Source organism: Aythya marila (assembly GCF_965140915.1).
Source record: "Aythya marila genome assembly, chromosome: 6".
Taxonomy (NCBI): Eukaryota; Metazoa; Chordata; class Aves; order Anseriformes; family Anatidae; genus Aythya; species Aythya marila.
Window position 1 is genome coordinate 10,694,538 of NC_139047.1, and position 13,607 is coordinate 10,708,144.

Sequence of the window (13,607 nt, forward strand, 5' to 3'; positions counted from 1 at the left end):
CAAAGATATGTTTGGGTGCTTGAAGCCACCTGGAGCCATGGCATTTCTTCAAGAAGATGAAAACATTTTGTTACTTTATCAATCAGCCTGAAAGCAGAGAGAAGGGGGTGTGGGGGGAAACCGAGTGATAAATGAGTAAAGGCTACACCAAAATAGTTTTCCCTTAAACTGTTTGAAGGGCAGGAGCGCTATCTGAACGTTGTGCAATACAACCTACGCTGTATTTTTCCAATAGTACAAATTAAACATTATATATTAAAAGCTACTCCAGAAGTCACTCGAGGCTAAACTGTTAATGTGTGCCAAAAAAGAAAACATCAGGAAATAGCGAGGTGAAATTCTAGGTGTTAATAAAAATGTATCCACCCAGCACAGTTGCACCACATGCAAGTCAGGGCACTGCAGTCTGGCATATATGGACATCTCCACGTATATGCCACAGCAGGAGAAACACCGCTCTTTGCAGTGTGCTAAAACAGGGTTTTACCCAGAAGAACCACAATTTGACCACAGAAGCTCAGTGTTAATCTGCTTAACAGTACAACTCAGGACTAAAAGGGAGATTATCTGTTCTATGAAGGCTTCATGAATTAAACATTCAGTGGACTAAAGCCAGAACACTCAACATCACTACAGCAAGGTAAAAAGTTGAGTTTTCTGGCACGTGATTTATGGAAATCTCACTTGCATATTTCTCTTTAGAAAGGCAATTGCTGCTTCAAGACCTATCATGCTGAAGAACTGTTCTTTTAACTCAGAACACCCAGAGCACACCGCCCGACTTCCCCTGGCTCCACGAGGCCATCACAACAAAAATACCTCCTGAATGCCAACCTCCAATGCCACCAAGATCCATCAGCAAAACACTGTTTTTTTCTCTTTCACAAAAAAAAAAAAAAAAAAAAAAAAAAAAAGACTAACATTTGCATCTTACAAGAGACTGAAGTCTGCAGAGGAATTATCGCTGCTGAAGATGAAGTGATGCTGGGACTGCTGCATGTATTTATTGTACAACAAAACAACAATTCCCCTCACCCCTGGCAAAGCTCCTCTGACCATGGGAAAAAAAAGCCAACATTCCCAAGGCTTGAATGTTAAAAACGCAAAAAAAGGTGGGAGACATGAGTGTGTGGTGCTGGTGCAATTTAAGGTCATCTCTCCCATGCACCTGCGTTAATGTATAGCTTTTATTTGCAGGACTGTTTAGTATTTACTCTTCCAGGGCTCATGCCTCATTCAGATCAAAGGTTGCACAGAGCTCATTTAACAAGAAGTGATCCGGTATCTTACCCAGAATCTTATTTACTGCAGCAACCCCTGCTTCTGAAGGAGCTGTTGATTTCTGTGTGTGGTTTTGTAGCGTGATCATCACTAGAGCACTCAAGCACCCTGCCAATATTACTGCATCTGCATTCACGAGGACTCGGTGGCAGGAAGGCAGTGGAGCTGCTCCAAGCCATCCAACAGGCGGCCGAGGCAGAGATTATGGTCAAAGCATGCACAACGAACAGCTGATCGTCCACCACGTGTGTTACATGTGCAAGCACACCTCTGCAGCTAGCAGCCCTGTCTCAGCACGACGTGTCCTGCAAAGGACATTCAGAAAACGAGGGATGTGTGGAGGTCAGGTGCAAGTGTGCAAAAGGACCGTGCAGCAGTGCATGCCTCTGCGGCGAGGGAAAAGCCAGTTCTGCAGCAGTGTTGAGCTGCTGTAGCCCTAGGGCCCCTTCTTTACCCCTTCCAGCAAACCACTCGTTGCTCCTTATGTGCCCTCCAATTTCGGCACCAAATCATTGAAAAGCAGCCTTGTTCTCACCCTTCTCCTGTGTGCCGAGTTCTGGGCCTTGTACAAGGAATACCACTTGCTAATGAAAAACTGAATCAAATAAGGATGCAAAAGACTTGCATGGGAAACTTTAAAACTCCCATTTTCTAGCTTATGCACTCAGCTTTGCAACTACAAAAATGCTCTTTTTATTCATGCATGTCTCTTTTGTTCCTGTTTTTGGGGAAATGCTTTTTCTTTGGCGTGAGCGTGTTTTATTTTTCCCTCCTCAAAGCAAATGCAAATGTCACCACCAGGTGACAACAGGAGCACTGGGTTACCAGGGCTGTGACCCTCATTTTCCACAGAGAGGTCCTCGCATTCTTTCCTCACATTTTTCCCCATTTGTCAAGTTTCAAGTTCCTGCTCCAAAGCCTCAGGAACCAAGGCTTTACAGCAAAATCCCCTAGATGATTCTTCTTATTATTAACTGGGAGAAAAACAACATATTTTCCTTAGCTGCCTCCTTGGAAACAACAAGACTTGTTTTGGCTGCAATCTTCTCAAAAATTTAATCTGATGTAGACACCTAACAGGGAAAGTTTAAAGCCAAAATCTTAAAGTCAGGAAAAATCACAAGCAATTGAAAACAGTCTCCTAACTATTTACAGGAAATAATACAACACAACCTTAACAGACAGTGCTGTCGCTTCTGCTAATAATTAAAAGGCAGCAATCTATTACATTATTTTTAGTTGTGCCCTCACTCTCTTACACACAAGGGTCTTAAAATATCCGTGTGTCTGGGAAAAGTCTTCTTCCATGTCAGCACTTGGATGCTATCCCACGGGATAAATTTGCCACACACATACAGAGCGAGCACCGAAGCGCTTTTAACTCATTGCTTATATAAATCACACACATGGAAATTGCCCCCGTGCATTCGGTTTAATTGCGCTCAGCCCGCCCGCCTCTCCCGTGGATGTGATACATCGCAGCGCTAACAAAGCTGAAATTCAGCCTCCTCGAATTGCACACGCTCTGCAGCTCCTGGGAGGTCTCAGTGAAAGCCTGAATGAGTTCGGTAGGACGTCACTGTGAAGCCTTTGGACGCTCGCAAGTGCTGGCAATGGAAATCCTTAAAAACTAAAACAAACAAACCGCTGAGCTGAAATTTATTTCCTAACAAAGAAACCCTACCTAGCGCCCCGAGTCTGACGATCCTAGTGATCCTGGTTTCAACGCTGGCTACACAAAGTGTGTTTGGAGGGAGGTAAGCGAAACGTCCATGGAAACAGCAGCTCCGCCGCCCCGGTGTGCGGGGCTGAATCAGGTCCAGGGCTGGCACGCGCGGTGCACAGTGGCCATGGTCCAGAAGTACAAGATTGACGTCAGCAACTTGTGTAATCATCCTGCCTTCGCTCTGGTCCGTAAACAAAGTTTTGGGGGGGTGGGGGTGTCTTTCTTTAAAGCTGTCTCTTTCTCCTCACTGGAAAGTTATTTATTATTATTATTTTTCATCCGGCTCTCAGCAGTTATATTTTCTCATATGGCTGGAAAAGTGAAAATATTTGGAGAAACCTCCGCCATAAATCAAACTGCAGCAATCTGAAAGGCATGCCTGCTATCTTACTTGTCCACCAGAACTTGAAGCCTACTACTGGACTTGTTTCTTAAAGAAAGCCACAACTGGAAATAAAACAGTACAAACTAAAGAGCCAGAAAAATATCGCACTGATTATGATTTATTTCACCTTTCCCTCACAGCCTTTTTACGTTCCAAGTCCATTAACAGACTTTGCCTTCTGAAATCCTGGGACAAAACCTCATCTGGGGTCAAATGCAACAGCTCCATCCATGTCGCTTGTGATCTGATCTCTCGCCCTTAAAGGGTGAGTGTTACCTTCTGACGGGCTAGAACATCAGGAGAGTTTTATCTTGTTTAATGCATGCTCAAGCAATCACCTCCAAGCAGCTCTGTTTCAACATCAGCAATAATATTGGGATGCCCAAGCAGATCATTTTGGCTGCCCAGCAATTGCAAAACCTGCGCGCTGACCAACAGTGTTCTCCAATGTTCACCTAAGTTCTCCAAGTGATTTACAGAAAACGAGTTAATAAACATAGTGCTTTCCTTCTTCAAAGCAATTTTTGAATCGTTATCTAATTAATCTTCAAAACAACCTCTGCAGGATGCACAGCAATACTGTCCTCATTTTTAGGAGAAGAAATGGATCGAAACCTGTAATGCTTTACACAGAGGCACAGTTCAAAGAATCTGGACTGGAGATGGGAACAGCTTTTCTCTTTCCAAAGGTAACTTCAATGAAAAATGCCTCAGTATATCTGAATATCGTCACTTTCAGTTATTTTCTAGCGTAATGGCTGGAATCCCTCATCTTTTCTCTCTCAAATTCATATTACTGATTTTTCTCCCGTTCAAAGTGAACATATACACAATAGGTATTTTGCCCATACTCCCTGACAGCATTTTATACTCTCTGCTACAAAACCAAAACAGATCCAGATGTGGATGAATGGAAGCAATGACAACTTTTTAAGCATTACTGGAAAGCCAGAAGTTTGAATTGTTCTGCCTTTCCAATACCTGCAACAGTGGCATTGATCCTTGCCGTGGTGATGCACATAGCCCAACCTTGCTGACAAATTTCTCAAAATCATGAAAAAGAGGCTCGAGGATGAAGGCCAATCAGTTATGGAGTCAGAGACCACATACATTACAGCACAAGAAACTATGAAATGGCATCGGCTAAAAATGGTGCTGCCCTAATGAGGAAGGAGGACTTTAAAAGCATCGTGCCTACCTTGTTGATGTGCAGTTGCTGCTGCTGGAACTGCTGTTTGTGTTTCTCCAAGAACTGCTGGTGCTGCTGCTGGATCACTAACTGCTGGAGGGCCTGGGCGTTCTGGGGAAGGGGAGCAGACTGCGTGCGCCCCAGCGGGCGATGCTGCCGGAGTTTGTGTATTGAAGGGGAGACCCGTTCTCCACTAACCAGAGACTGTGCATGGAGGGGCAGTCCTGAAAGATACCAGTCTGAAGATAATATGGAGGAAAAAACAGCAGAGAAGAAAAAAAGGAAGAAGAAAGGAAGGGAGAAAACGACTGTTGAGTAACACTGATGGTGACAATGATACATAACGCTAAAACCAGCCACCTCGCCATTACAGCTGAAGCATCCTTAAAAGAAAACAGATAACAATTAATGACCATTGGATGGAACAATACTTTCTATTTCTTTGTTTGCTTGTTTCCTCAGAGATCTTATGGAATATTTCATTTCTTAAAGTCAACAATACCTTATGGACCCTTCCATCGCCCAGTGGATGACATGAATTAGATCACGGTGGTAGTTCTGAGGAGAAGCTCAAGTCTAATGGCTTGCCTTGGTACAGTGAGTGGGTTCATTTCTAGGACAGCACCAGCCCATACTGCTGCCCTGCAGCACCCTGCTGTTGTACCTTACAGGATGCTCACCAGACGTGCTGAAGGATGATGGTTGATGACGAAGCTGGTCCTCTCCTCTAGATCGTGTAGGGAAGCATGGCTGCCCTTGGCTGTGCTGTACCTATTCTGCAGAAATGACTAGGGATGAAAACTTCCATGTGATAGACCCCAACCATGTTTGGCTTAGATAAACATTAATGCCTTTCAGGAATATGAGAGCCACGAGGCTTCATTATGTCTTGAGAAAGAAGATAAGTCAGAGGACAAGGTGTCAGAAAGATTTATTTCCATCACTGTCCTGTATAGTCATGCTAGCAACTTAAGAAAAACATACAGGCTATTTTGGGATGGCAGGCATTACTCATATGCCCTTGGCAGTTTGGGTCTCTTGGATGACTACCTTGTGAAATACCTATCTGAGCTCTGGTAAGGGCATGTCTGCAGGAACTGTCTTCTTTTTTTAGCTGTTCATGGGTAAGCCAGTTCTTGCTCTGCTCTCTGAAGACATACCTTCCTAGATATCCGGGATGAGCAGACATGCAACACAATGCCAAACCCAAGGGTGGAGGAGCTGAGGATAAGCCTTCGCCTTTCCAGTTACACCTTGGGACAGAAAGTCATCGCTGGTGTGAACTGCTGTCTCCCTAATGTGGATAAGGCTGCACACACTTTTGGGGTAAAAGTACTCTTTTGCTTCACCTCACTGTACAAAACACAGTAAAATCTGCTCAAGTGGTCAGTAACATTCAAAAATGAGACCCAATTCTAGGGCTGGGCAAGTTGTTTCTTCTCCCTTCCACTGTCTGGTCTTTAGTTGAATAATGAAAAGCTGCACAGCAGTCTGCAGCCAGCTGAATGCAGCAGCTCAGAAACACCTGAAGTTCCTGGCCCAGCCAGGACCTTGCCTCCTTGTCCCACTAATTCACAGAACTGCCCTACATGGAGGAACTCAATTCGATTAAAAGCCTCTCTTCTTGGGGCAATTTATTGAGTTTCTCCCAACCTTTGCTTTCCTGAAAAGAATCATGTAGAAGGGTATCTTATTTTATAAATATGTGTGTGTGCATACATACATACACAAATACACGTGTGCATGTGTATGAATATATGAATAATTTGGAAAGCTGTGGTCCATTTTCCTTACAGCACAGTTCAAATTAGAGAGCAGAGGGAGGGATCCTACATGCCTCTACAGGATATCTTCGAAGACTACTTGTCTCCAAGTGAATGGCCAAAGTCCCCCTGTGAAGGCTTTCCAGGGAGACACGTTCCTACTCTGTATTTATATGTTAATGTGAGAGATGTTATCCAGAGGAATCAGTCACAAGAGGGATGTGAGATGTAAGGAATTCTGCTCTAGCGTGGGACATGGTCACACTGCTTAGATTTTATAAACACTTTCTACTCAAGGTGAACCATTCATTGAGCTCCAGCTAAAATCCAGAAGCTAGCTCTGCAAAAACAGTCCCAAACTCACAAAATCAGCAAACATCTGTCCAGTAGGGACTCTTAGCTTCCCCAAACTCCCATGTCTAACTGCACTGAAACAGCATGCCATTGCGCTGGATCATTTTGTAGCAGTCAGGAGACTATCTCCAGAGCTGTAGGCTACCAACAGAATAATAATAAACTCCACTTTGCTTCCATGGAAATTATAAGTACTGACTGTAGTCTGGCAGCCAGTCCACTTAGGGCCTTTGAGACCATGTGTTAGCTTGCTCTGGTTCGGTTGCTGCACCTGGAACGTGTGTTTCTTGTTGCTGCTTTGCTCTATAGTGAATATTTCTCCTAAGTGTTGGTTTGTAACAAGTTGTACTTGCTCTGAAAACACCACACGTAGCAGGTGGACTGGAAGGAATACACTTGGAAGCGCACACAGTACGCTGTGAGCGGATGGGAGCTTTCAGAGAGGTGGAATAGGAGACAGAACAGCACTCCCTACGTGTGCTTTAAAGCAAACGCCAGCATGAGCAGAAAAAAAGGTTTTGGTGATATGATAAGAGAGGAAATCTTCCCCAGTGACTCTTCATCAATAGTCCTTGGGCAAAGGGCAACTGGTGAGGAGACACATCGTGACTGAGCAACCTCATCACTCCACGACCACCATGACAGAAGAAGGCAATAGGAAACTTCATAAAGGTTCGTGGAATCTGTACAAACCACTCTCTCAAGGCTCTGAGAGTGCGGGTTAAACACCGTACTTCCATGCTTCAGATTCCCCATATGTACTTGTTTATAAGCTTAACACAACCCCACATATATTCCTGGAATTTGAATGTAAAATCAGACATGAGCCAAACCAGACAGCAGTGCTGCAAAGTTTCAGCAATCAGCATCTCTGAGGAACTTCACAGAATCATGGAATGCTTTGGGCTGGAAGGGACCTTAAAGATCATGGAGTCAGCACCCTTGCAACACCTCCCACCAGCCCAGGCTGCCCCCAGCCCCATCCAGCCTGGCCTTGGGCACTGCCAGGGATGGGGCAGCCACAGCTCCTCTGGGCAGCCTGGGCCAGGGCCTCACCACCTGAAAAAAATCTATTAGAAATGGAATGAAAGAAATAAAAATCAACATATCTGTAATTTACACAGACCATCCTTTGTCCCAGTACTACACAATGTGAAACAGAAACGCATCCTACTGGGGAATAGTGCTTTGAATCAGCCCTATTTATAGCACTACTCCTTCCCACAGGTACTTAATTCTGAAAACATGACACAGGGAGTGATTCAAAGCAATTAACATACTGCAAATGTAACATATACAAACAAATACAATCTGTTTGAATGCAGCTGATTTTGCCATGTTTTTTTGCCGTTTATAATAATGATGAAAAGCCAGTATTTTAATCTGTGATTTTGCAAATGTGTGCCTCTGTTATACATGGAATAGCAACCACCAGTGATAAACAGGATGGGTAATCACAAGACACAACATTTTTGTTGCCACTTTTCATCTACAGTGGTTAGAGCTCCAACAGTACAGCTTTAAGTTGTTACCTCCATAAGCAAAGCATAAATTTGCAGGTAGTACTATCTACTATCACTTCACCAAAATGACAAGGCAGCTTCCCCCTACTTCTGGATGATGTGATCAACATCTGATTTTGCAAATGTTGCAACCACCCAACGTGTCAATGAACAAACACCTCCTGCAAGTTCATATGTTAAACCTACAGAATGTACAGATAATGTGGTATCTCTTTTGTGCAAGAGATAGATAAAAAAAGTGGATGCCACTTGCTCTCCTTCCCCTGCTGGGACTGCATATCAGGCTTTGTGCATTATCAACCATGTGCTCACCTGTGACTAAGGGAGTTTGTGCAGTTGGCTGTTCCAGTAAGACCATGTGTTGCAGAAGAGGGTTATGTGCGGTTCCCCCATCTCTTTCCAACGTTGTAGTGCTCAGGTAGGGAGTGAGGTGAGTGCCAGGAAATAACGAGATCCGCTGCTGTAAGGTCGGGATAGTAAGTCTCTCAGCATCCTGCTGTGCTGATCCTCCCTGCAAATGCAAAGGTGATGTCAGGGTAGGTTAAGGGATAAATCAGTGCAAGCAACAATTTATGGACTGCGTTCCCCATCACTTACGCTGGAAGGGCCAGTTGCAGGCAGTCCGAGCGTGATGTTGGGCAAAGAAGGAGATGTGTAGAGCGGAAGCTGTGTTACCGAGCCTTCGCGATTCACAAGTCTGTGAGCCAGGCTGGTCTGGAAACAAAATGGAGAACATTGTCCCAGTGAGACAGCATCTGCAGATTGGAGGGGGGACACCTTATGCTGGTTGTAACAACACATCAGAAACGTAAAGAGTGGGAAACTTCACTTCTGACACTGGAAATATGGAAGGAGGGAGGTGAGCTGTGCTTCGGATCCAGCCTACGTGCGTGCAGATGAGATTCATCTGCAGAGCTGCCCTGAGCACCGCTGCTGTGACCGCAGAGCCCTCTGATTTCTCACCGCCTCACGCAGCGGTGACAAGGCCAGGCTAAACAACACAGGGACGGTCTTGCTTTGCAGCTGCCGCCAGCATTGCTGCCCTGCTGAGAGACCTTTCACTCTTTATTGGATCTTGCTTGGAGATTAAAGATCACCTGTGCGTCCTCACCAGTGCTCTGCTTCCGCTCAGTCTTCATGCAAAAAGCTTTTGCAAAGATTTAACAGCTTACTTGTCCTGCTAAAGTGTTTGCCCTTTTAAAGCTAAAACAGATTACCTTAGAAAAAAGAGAAGAGGCATTACGATGGCTGTTGTTTTCTTTAGCAAATCGCAGACAATTTATGCTATTTACTAGTGTGCTTTACCTTAAATCAGACTTCAAAATTTCATCAAAAACCCTTAAGGTTGCACTTATGTAGCTATTTCCTGATTTTCAGGATGAAATGTGAGATTTACTGAATTACCTTCTGGCCATTTAAAGGAAGAACACTTAAGTAAAAATACCTAAGTTTAAAATGAGATAGATTTGAAATACTTGGTAGAAAGCCCATTATAAAAATTACATTAATTTAAACTGCCTGATTTTTCTGTTAAGAAACAAGCGTTCTGATCGCACCGAATTCTCACCGGTAGGTGATTTTCCAACTTAAATAAAATAGCATTTAGATTTCAGAAAGACTTCCTACAGAATTTTACACTTTTAACTCAGGTGCTAATGTGGAAAAAAAAGGGACAATGATTAACGCGGTATTATACTATGGCACAATGTGTATTGGTGTAACAGAGATCTGAGTAATGGCTTTATACATTTCAGACCTAAATTCATAGTCCTGTAAGACTTTGCAGGTTATTTCCTTGGCTGCAGAACTGGGTGGATCACTTCTGGGTAACAAAAACCTCATTTTCTGCCTCAAAGACTGTAGGGTGAAACTTGGTGCGTAACACCACTACAGCAACCACTTGGGGGGAAAAAGCACTAATATGAGAACAATTATCGAAAAACAAAGAATCTATACATGACAAACTTCAGAAGCAACCCTGCCTCCTTGATTTACAGAAATGTAAGCAGGCCAGCTTTAACAGGGCACCCCAGCGCTGCTACCTGGGGCTAGTGCTGCCTGTGCAAGAAAAGCAAAGCCTCCCACGACTGTGTTTGTCACCTTTGTCAGACACGGGGCTGTGCTTTCAAACGTGCTCTTCGATGTGCCACGAACCTGCTGCTCATTCTCCCAGTGTCCAACCACATCTAAATTCCATAATTCAGCAAAGTCACTTAGTTTTCATACGACACTACGCAAAATTTCATCTGTAGAGTGATTTTTTTTATTTCCCTTTGTCTTCTTGTGCCTTCATTAATGTCAGTCAAGCTTATTGGAAATATATTAAAGAGTAAATCTGTTTTTAAGATCTCAGTTCAAAATTTGCTGCCACAAAGGAGGAAATTGGAAAAGAGCATTTTGCTGTTGAATGCTACCTGCTAAGGGCATATGATTGTGCATACCCACACACTTCTTTTTCCAAGTAATTTTGAACACCACTGGCAATTTTGCTTTAATTTAAATAATACAAAATGTTAGCATGCCACATTGAGAGTAAGATAGTTATTGCCAGCAGAGTAATGAAATATTCTACTGATATCATAAACGAAACAAAACGACATCAATTTTCTCTTTGAACAATCAATACAGTGTAGTTGTGCCTCAAACCATCTCCTGGGGATTTGTTTTAAAAACAATGAGGAGAAAAGTACAGCAGCTTGACATTATCAGCATATGATATTTAGCAGCATTATCATCACTTTAAATATACAGATCCCATCTATGGGTTATACACAAACATTTTTAGAATTGCACAGAACAATTTCAGCATGTACAATTTCTGTCTGTAATCGAGTACTTTTTATAGGCTTGTATCAGCTACAATGGCAATGAATATCATGTACCTTTCCAAGACAGAAAAAAAAACAACTTTAGATTGAAAAATACTACTTAAAAATAGATGTTGCCTATTTTAAAGGAGGCAGAGAGCTCTAGTCTTTCCACACTGAAGGCAAGCACTTAAACTTGAATAATGAAGTACCGTGCTCCAACATATCTGAAATGGTTTGGAGCCGACCTAGCAAACTAACAAGCAGAGACATATTTCTCATTTAAAATTAGAAAATAAAGCTAACCATGAAATACTTAAAGTTGGCAACGTTATTTTTTCATAAACATTTAAATATATACAATATGCAAAATTGGGAAAATGATAAAAGCCTGGTCAACTGGTATCAAAGAAATTTTAAACACCTGGGCTACAAGGTAACACTTCTTATACTAAAGAAGATTTCAAAGAAACCAAAATCCTGCCATGCCCAGCTTCTCCCAAATAAACCTCTCTAGGCAAATGGATCAGCTAGTATCACACAACACGAGGTGCATTGCCATTTCCCCCAGAACTATTGCAAAGGACTAGAACATTTAGCTAAGCCATTCAGATGCTGGGAGGAGAACTATTTGTGCAATGGGATATCGATATTCTGCTTGCCATCACATGGTGATGTACGTTTTCTTCTATTTTGGAAATGATCCAACATACTTTATGCAGTCCTGCACATCTCTAAAATTAAAACTAAATCATTTGTATATTTTCCTAATTTTCAAAAAAATCATGAAAAGGTAAAAAAGCTTTATACATTCTTTTCAGGGAAATTACATTTTATTCCTCCTTTTTGTATTTTTTTTTTTTTGGAAATGGTGCATCAAGTGTTGTTCTTTCTAAAACCTTAGATCAAGGAGCTTCCTTTTTGCATGCAGTGGCCTTACTGTGAGTTAGGCACTGCAGTACAGTTGAAAGAGGTAAAGGGAAGGTGGTTGTCTTTGACATTTTTGGTTTCAACTCCCAGTTATACATTTTGGCAGTACACGGATTTTCTTCCAAATTGTCTGCATCCCTCATACCTAATCCTGACTTACAAAATTGCTGCATTTTTTTAATTATTATTTATTTATTAATTACTATATTAATTACTATATTAATTACTATATTAATTACTATATTAATTACTATATTAATATTATTTATTTATTAATTACTAGCAGTTGATCAAAACCATTTTCTTACAGTTTGTGTCCATTTTATTAGGTACTGGGGGTCTAGTCAGAGAAAATTAGCTCAACTTATTTATCTGAAAAATTAAATAGTTAAGGAGAATGCTACATCTTCATATACACCTTCAGGAGATGATACTGACTTGCAGGAACATTCCATTATGTTTATATCACAAGGAACTGTCAAATCCAAACAATTCCATCATTAGTTCTTGGAAGTTTGCCGTGCACAAAGTACAGGTAAGATTGACAGCTGCTAAGCGCTCGTCCTCCTGGGGCTAACAGGAACCTACCTAAGACGTGCCCCCAGCTCAGCCAGGCTTCAGTTCTGCAATCCTGATAAACAACCCCACCCGTAACATCTTTTCCCAGATCTCCTCCAACTAACAGACAGTGTGCATCTCAAAAAAATCATCTCAAAAAAAAACACATCTCTTCAGAACAGCTTCAGTTCCCAGTGTCAGGCGAAGATTCTAACTTACACTGTTTCAATCCTTACAATAATTGACTTTAATCCTTTAAGGTCTACGATAGATGGATGGAGTTCTGTGTTGGGTAAGTTGGCAGGGGAGAGGGTGAAGTATTAATGCAGGGAATATGCCTACATGCTACGCTACATTAGAAATAAAAATAAAGTGAAAACCCGTACAAACCTAGAAAGTGAAAAGGGCCTACATTTCTCCTGTAAGAAGTTCTTTTCAATCCTGAATGACAATTTGGGGAAAACAAGCCCAAGCTTGTTTTTACAGTCCTGATGTTAAGACAGACACTATATTCATGCGGGGAACAGCTAACGGTAAGCTGGATAAAAGGAAACGCACCGGTGACATGACACAGCCACCCTGGTCTTCTACACCTAAGGCTCTTAGTGGGAGCCAGTCAACATGGCCCACGCCCCAAAATCTGCCTTTAGAAAAAGGGGGGCTTCAGTAACCCTGAACATAGGAGCTGCTCTGTTGAATTAACCTCCTCTTTGTCCAGCCAGATACCCTGCCTTTGACATCTGCAGGAGAAGTCTCAAGCAATGGTGAGAGCTTATAGGTTTTAAAACTAGCACACAGTATCTGGCACCACACTTCCAAATCCCGAGTGGGGAGGAAAAGGTTAAATCTGTTTTCTCTAATCCAGTTCTGGTTTTGCCACACTTTTACTTAACCTACTGCAAACAAGAAGTTCAGCCTGTGTACGGTATAAGAGAACAAATGCCCCAGATTTTAAAATCCTTGTATTCGACCAGGAAATACTCTTGATGTTTTACAATGTCAAATCATTTTATTTTTACTCTCTGCTCACGGTAAAATCACTACAAGTTACCACAAGCAGCTTGAGAGCTGGCTCAAACTAGATTTAATAA

At 42.3% G+C, this 13,607-nt stretch overlaps 1 protein-coding gene across 8 annotated transcripts in view; it reads right to left on the minus strand.

Moving 5' to 3' along the window:
• Window positions 1-13,607, minus strand: part of HDAC4 (histone deacetylase 4) — a 233,773-nt gene that overhangs the window by 63,631 nt on the left and 156,535 nt on the right. For 6 of the 8 annotated variants that reach the window (XM_082763106.1, XM_082763107.1, XM_082763108.1 and 3 more), the window contains 3 exons: window positions 8,819-8,935; window positions 8,534-8,732; window positions 4,591-4,820 (listed from right to left, as the gene is read on the minus strand). In XM_082763106.1, coding sequence (XP_082619232.1) covers window positions 4,591-4,820; window positions 8,534-8,732; window positions 8,819-8,935 — 546 coding nt within the window. The remainder of the gene's footprint in view (window positions 1-4,590; window positions 4,821-8,533; window positions 8,733-8,818; window positions 8,936-13,607) is intronic. The other 2 variants (XM_082763105.1, XM_082763104.1) reach the window with 1 other exon arrangement.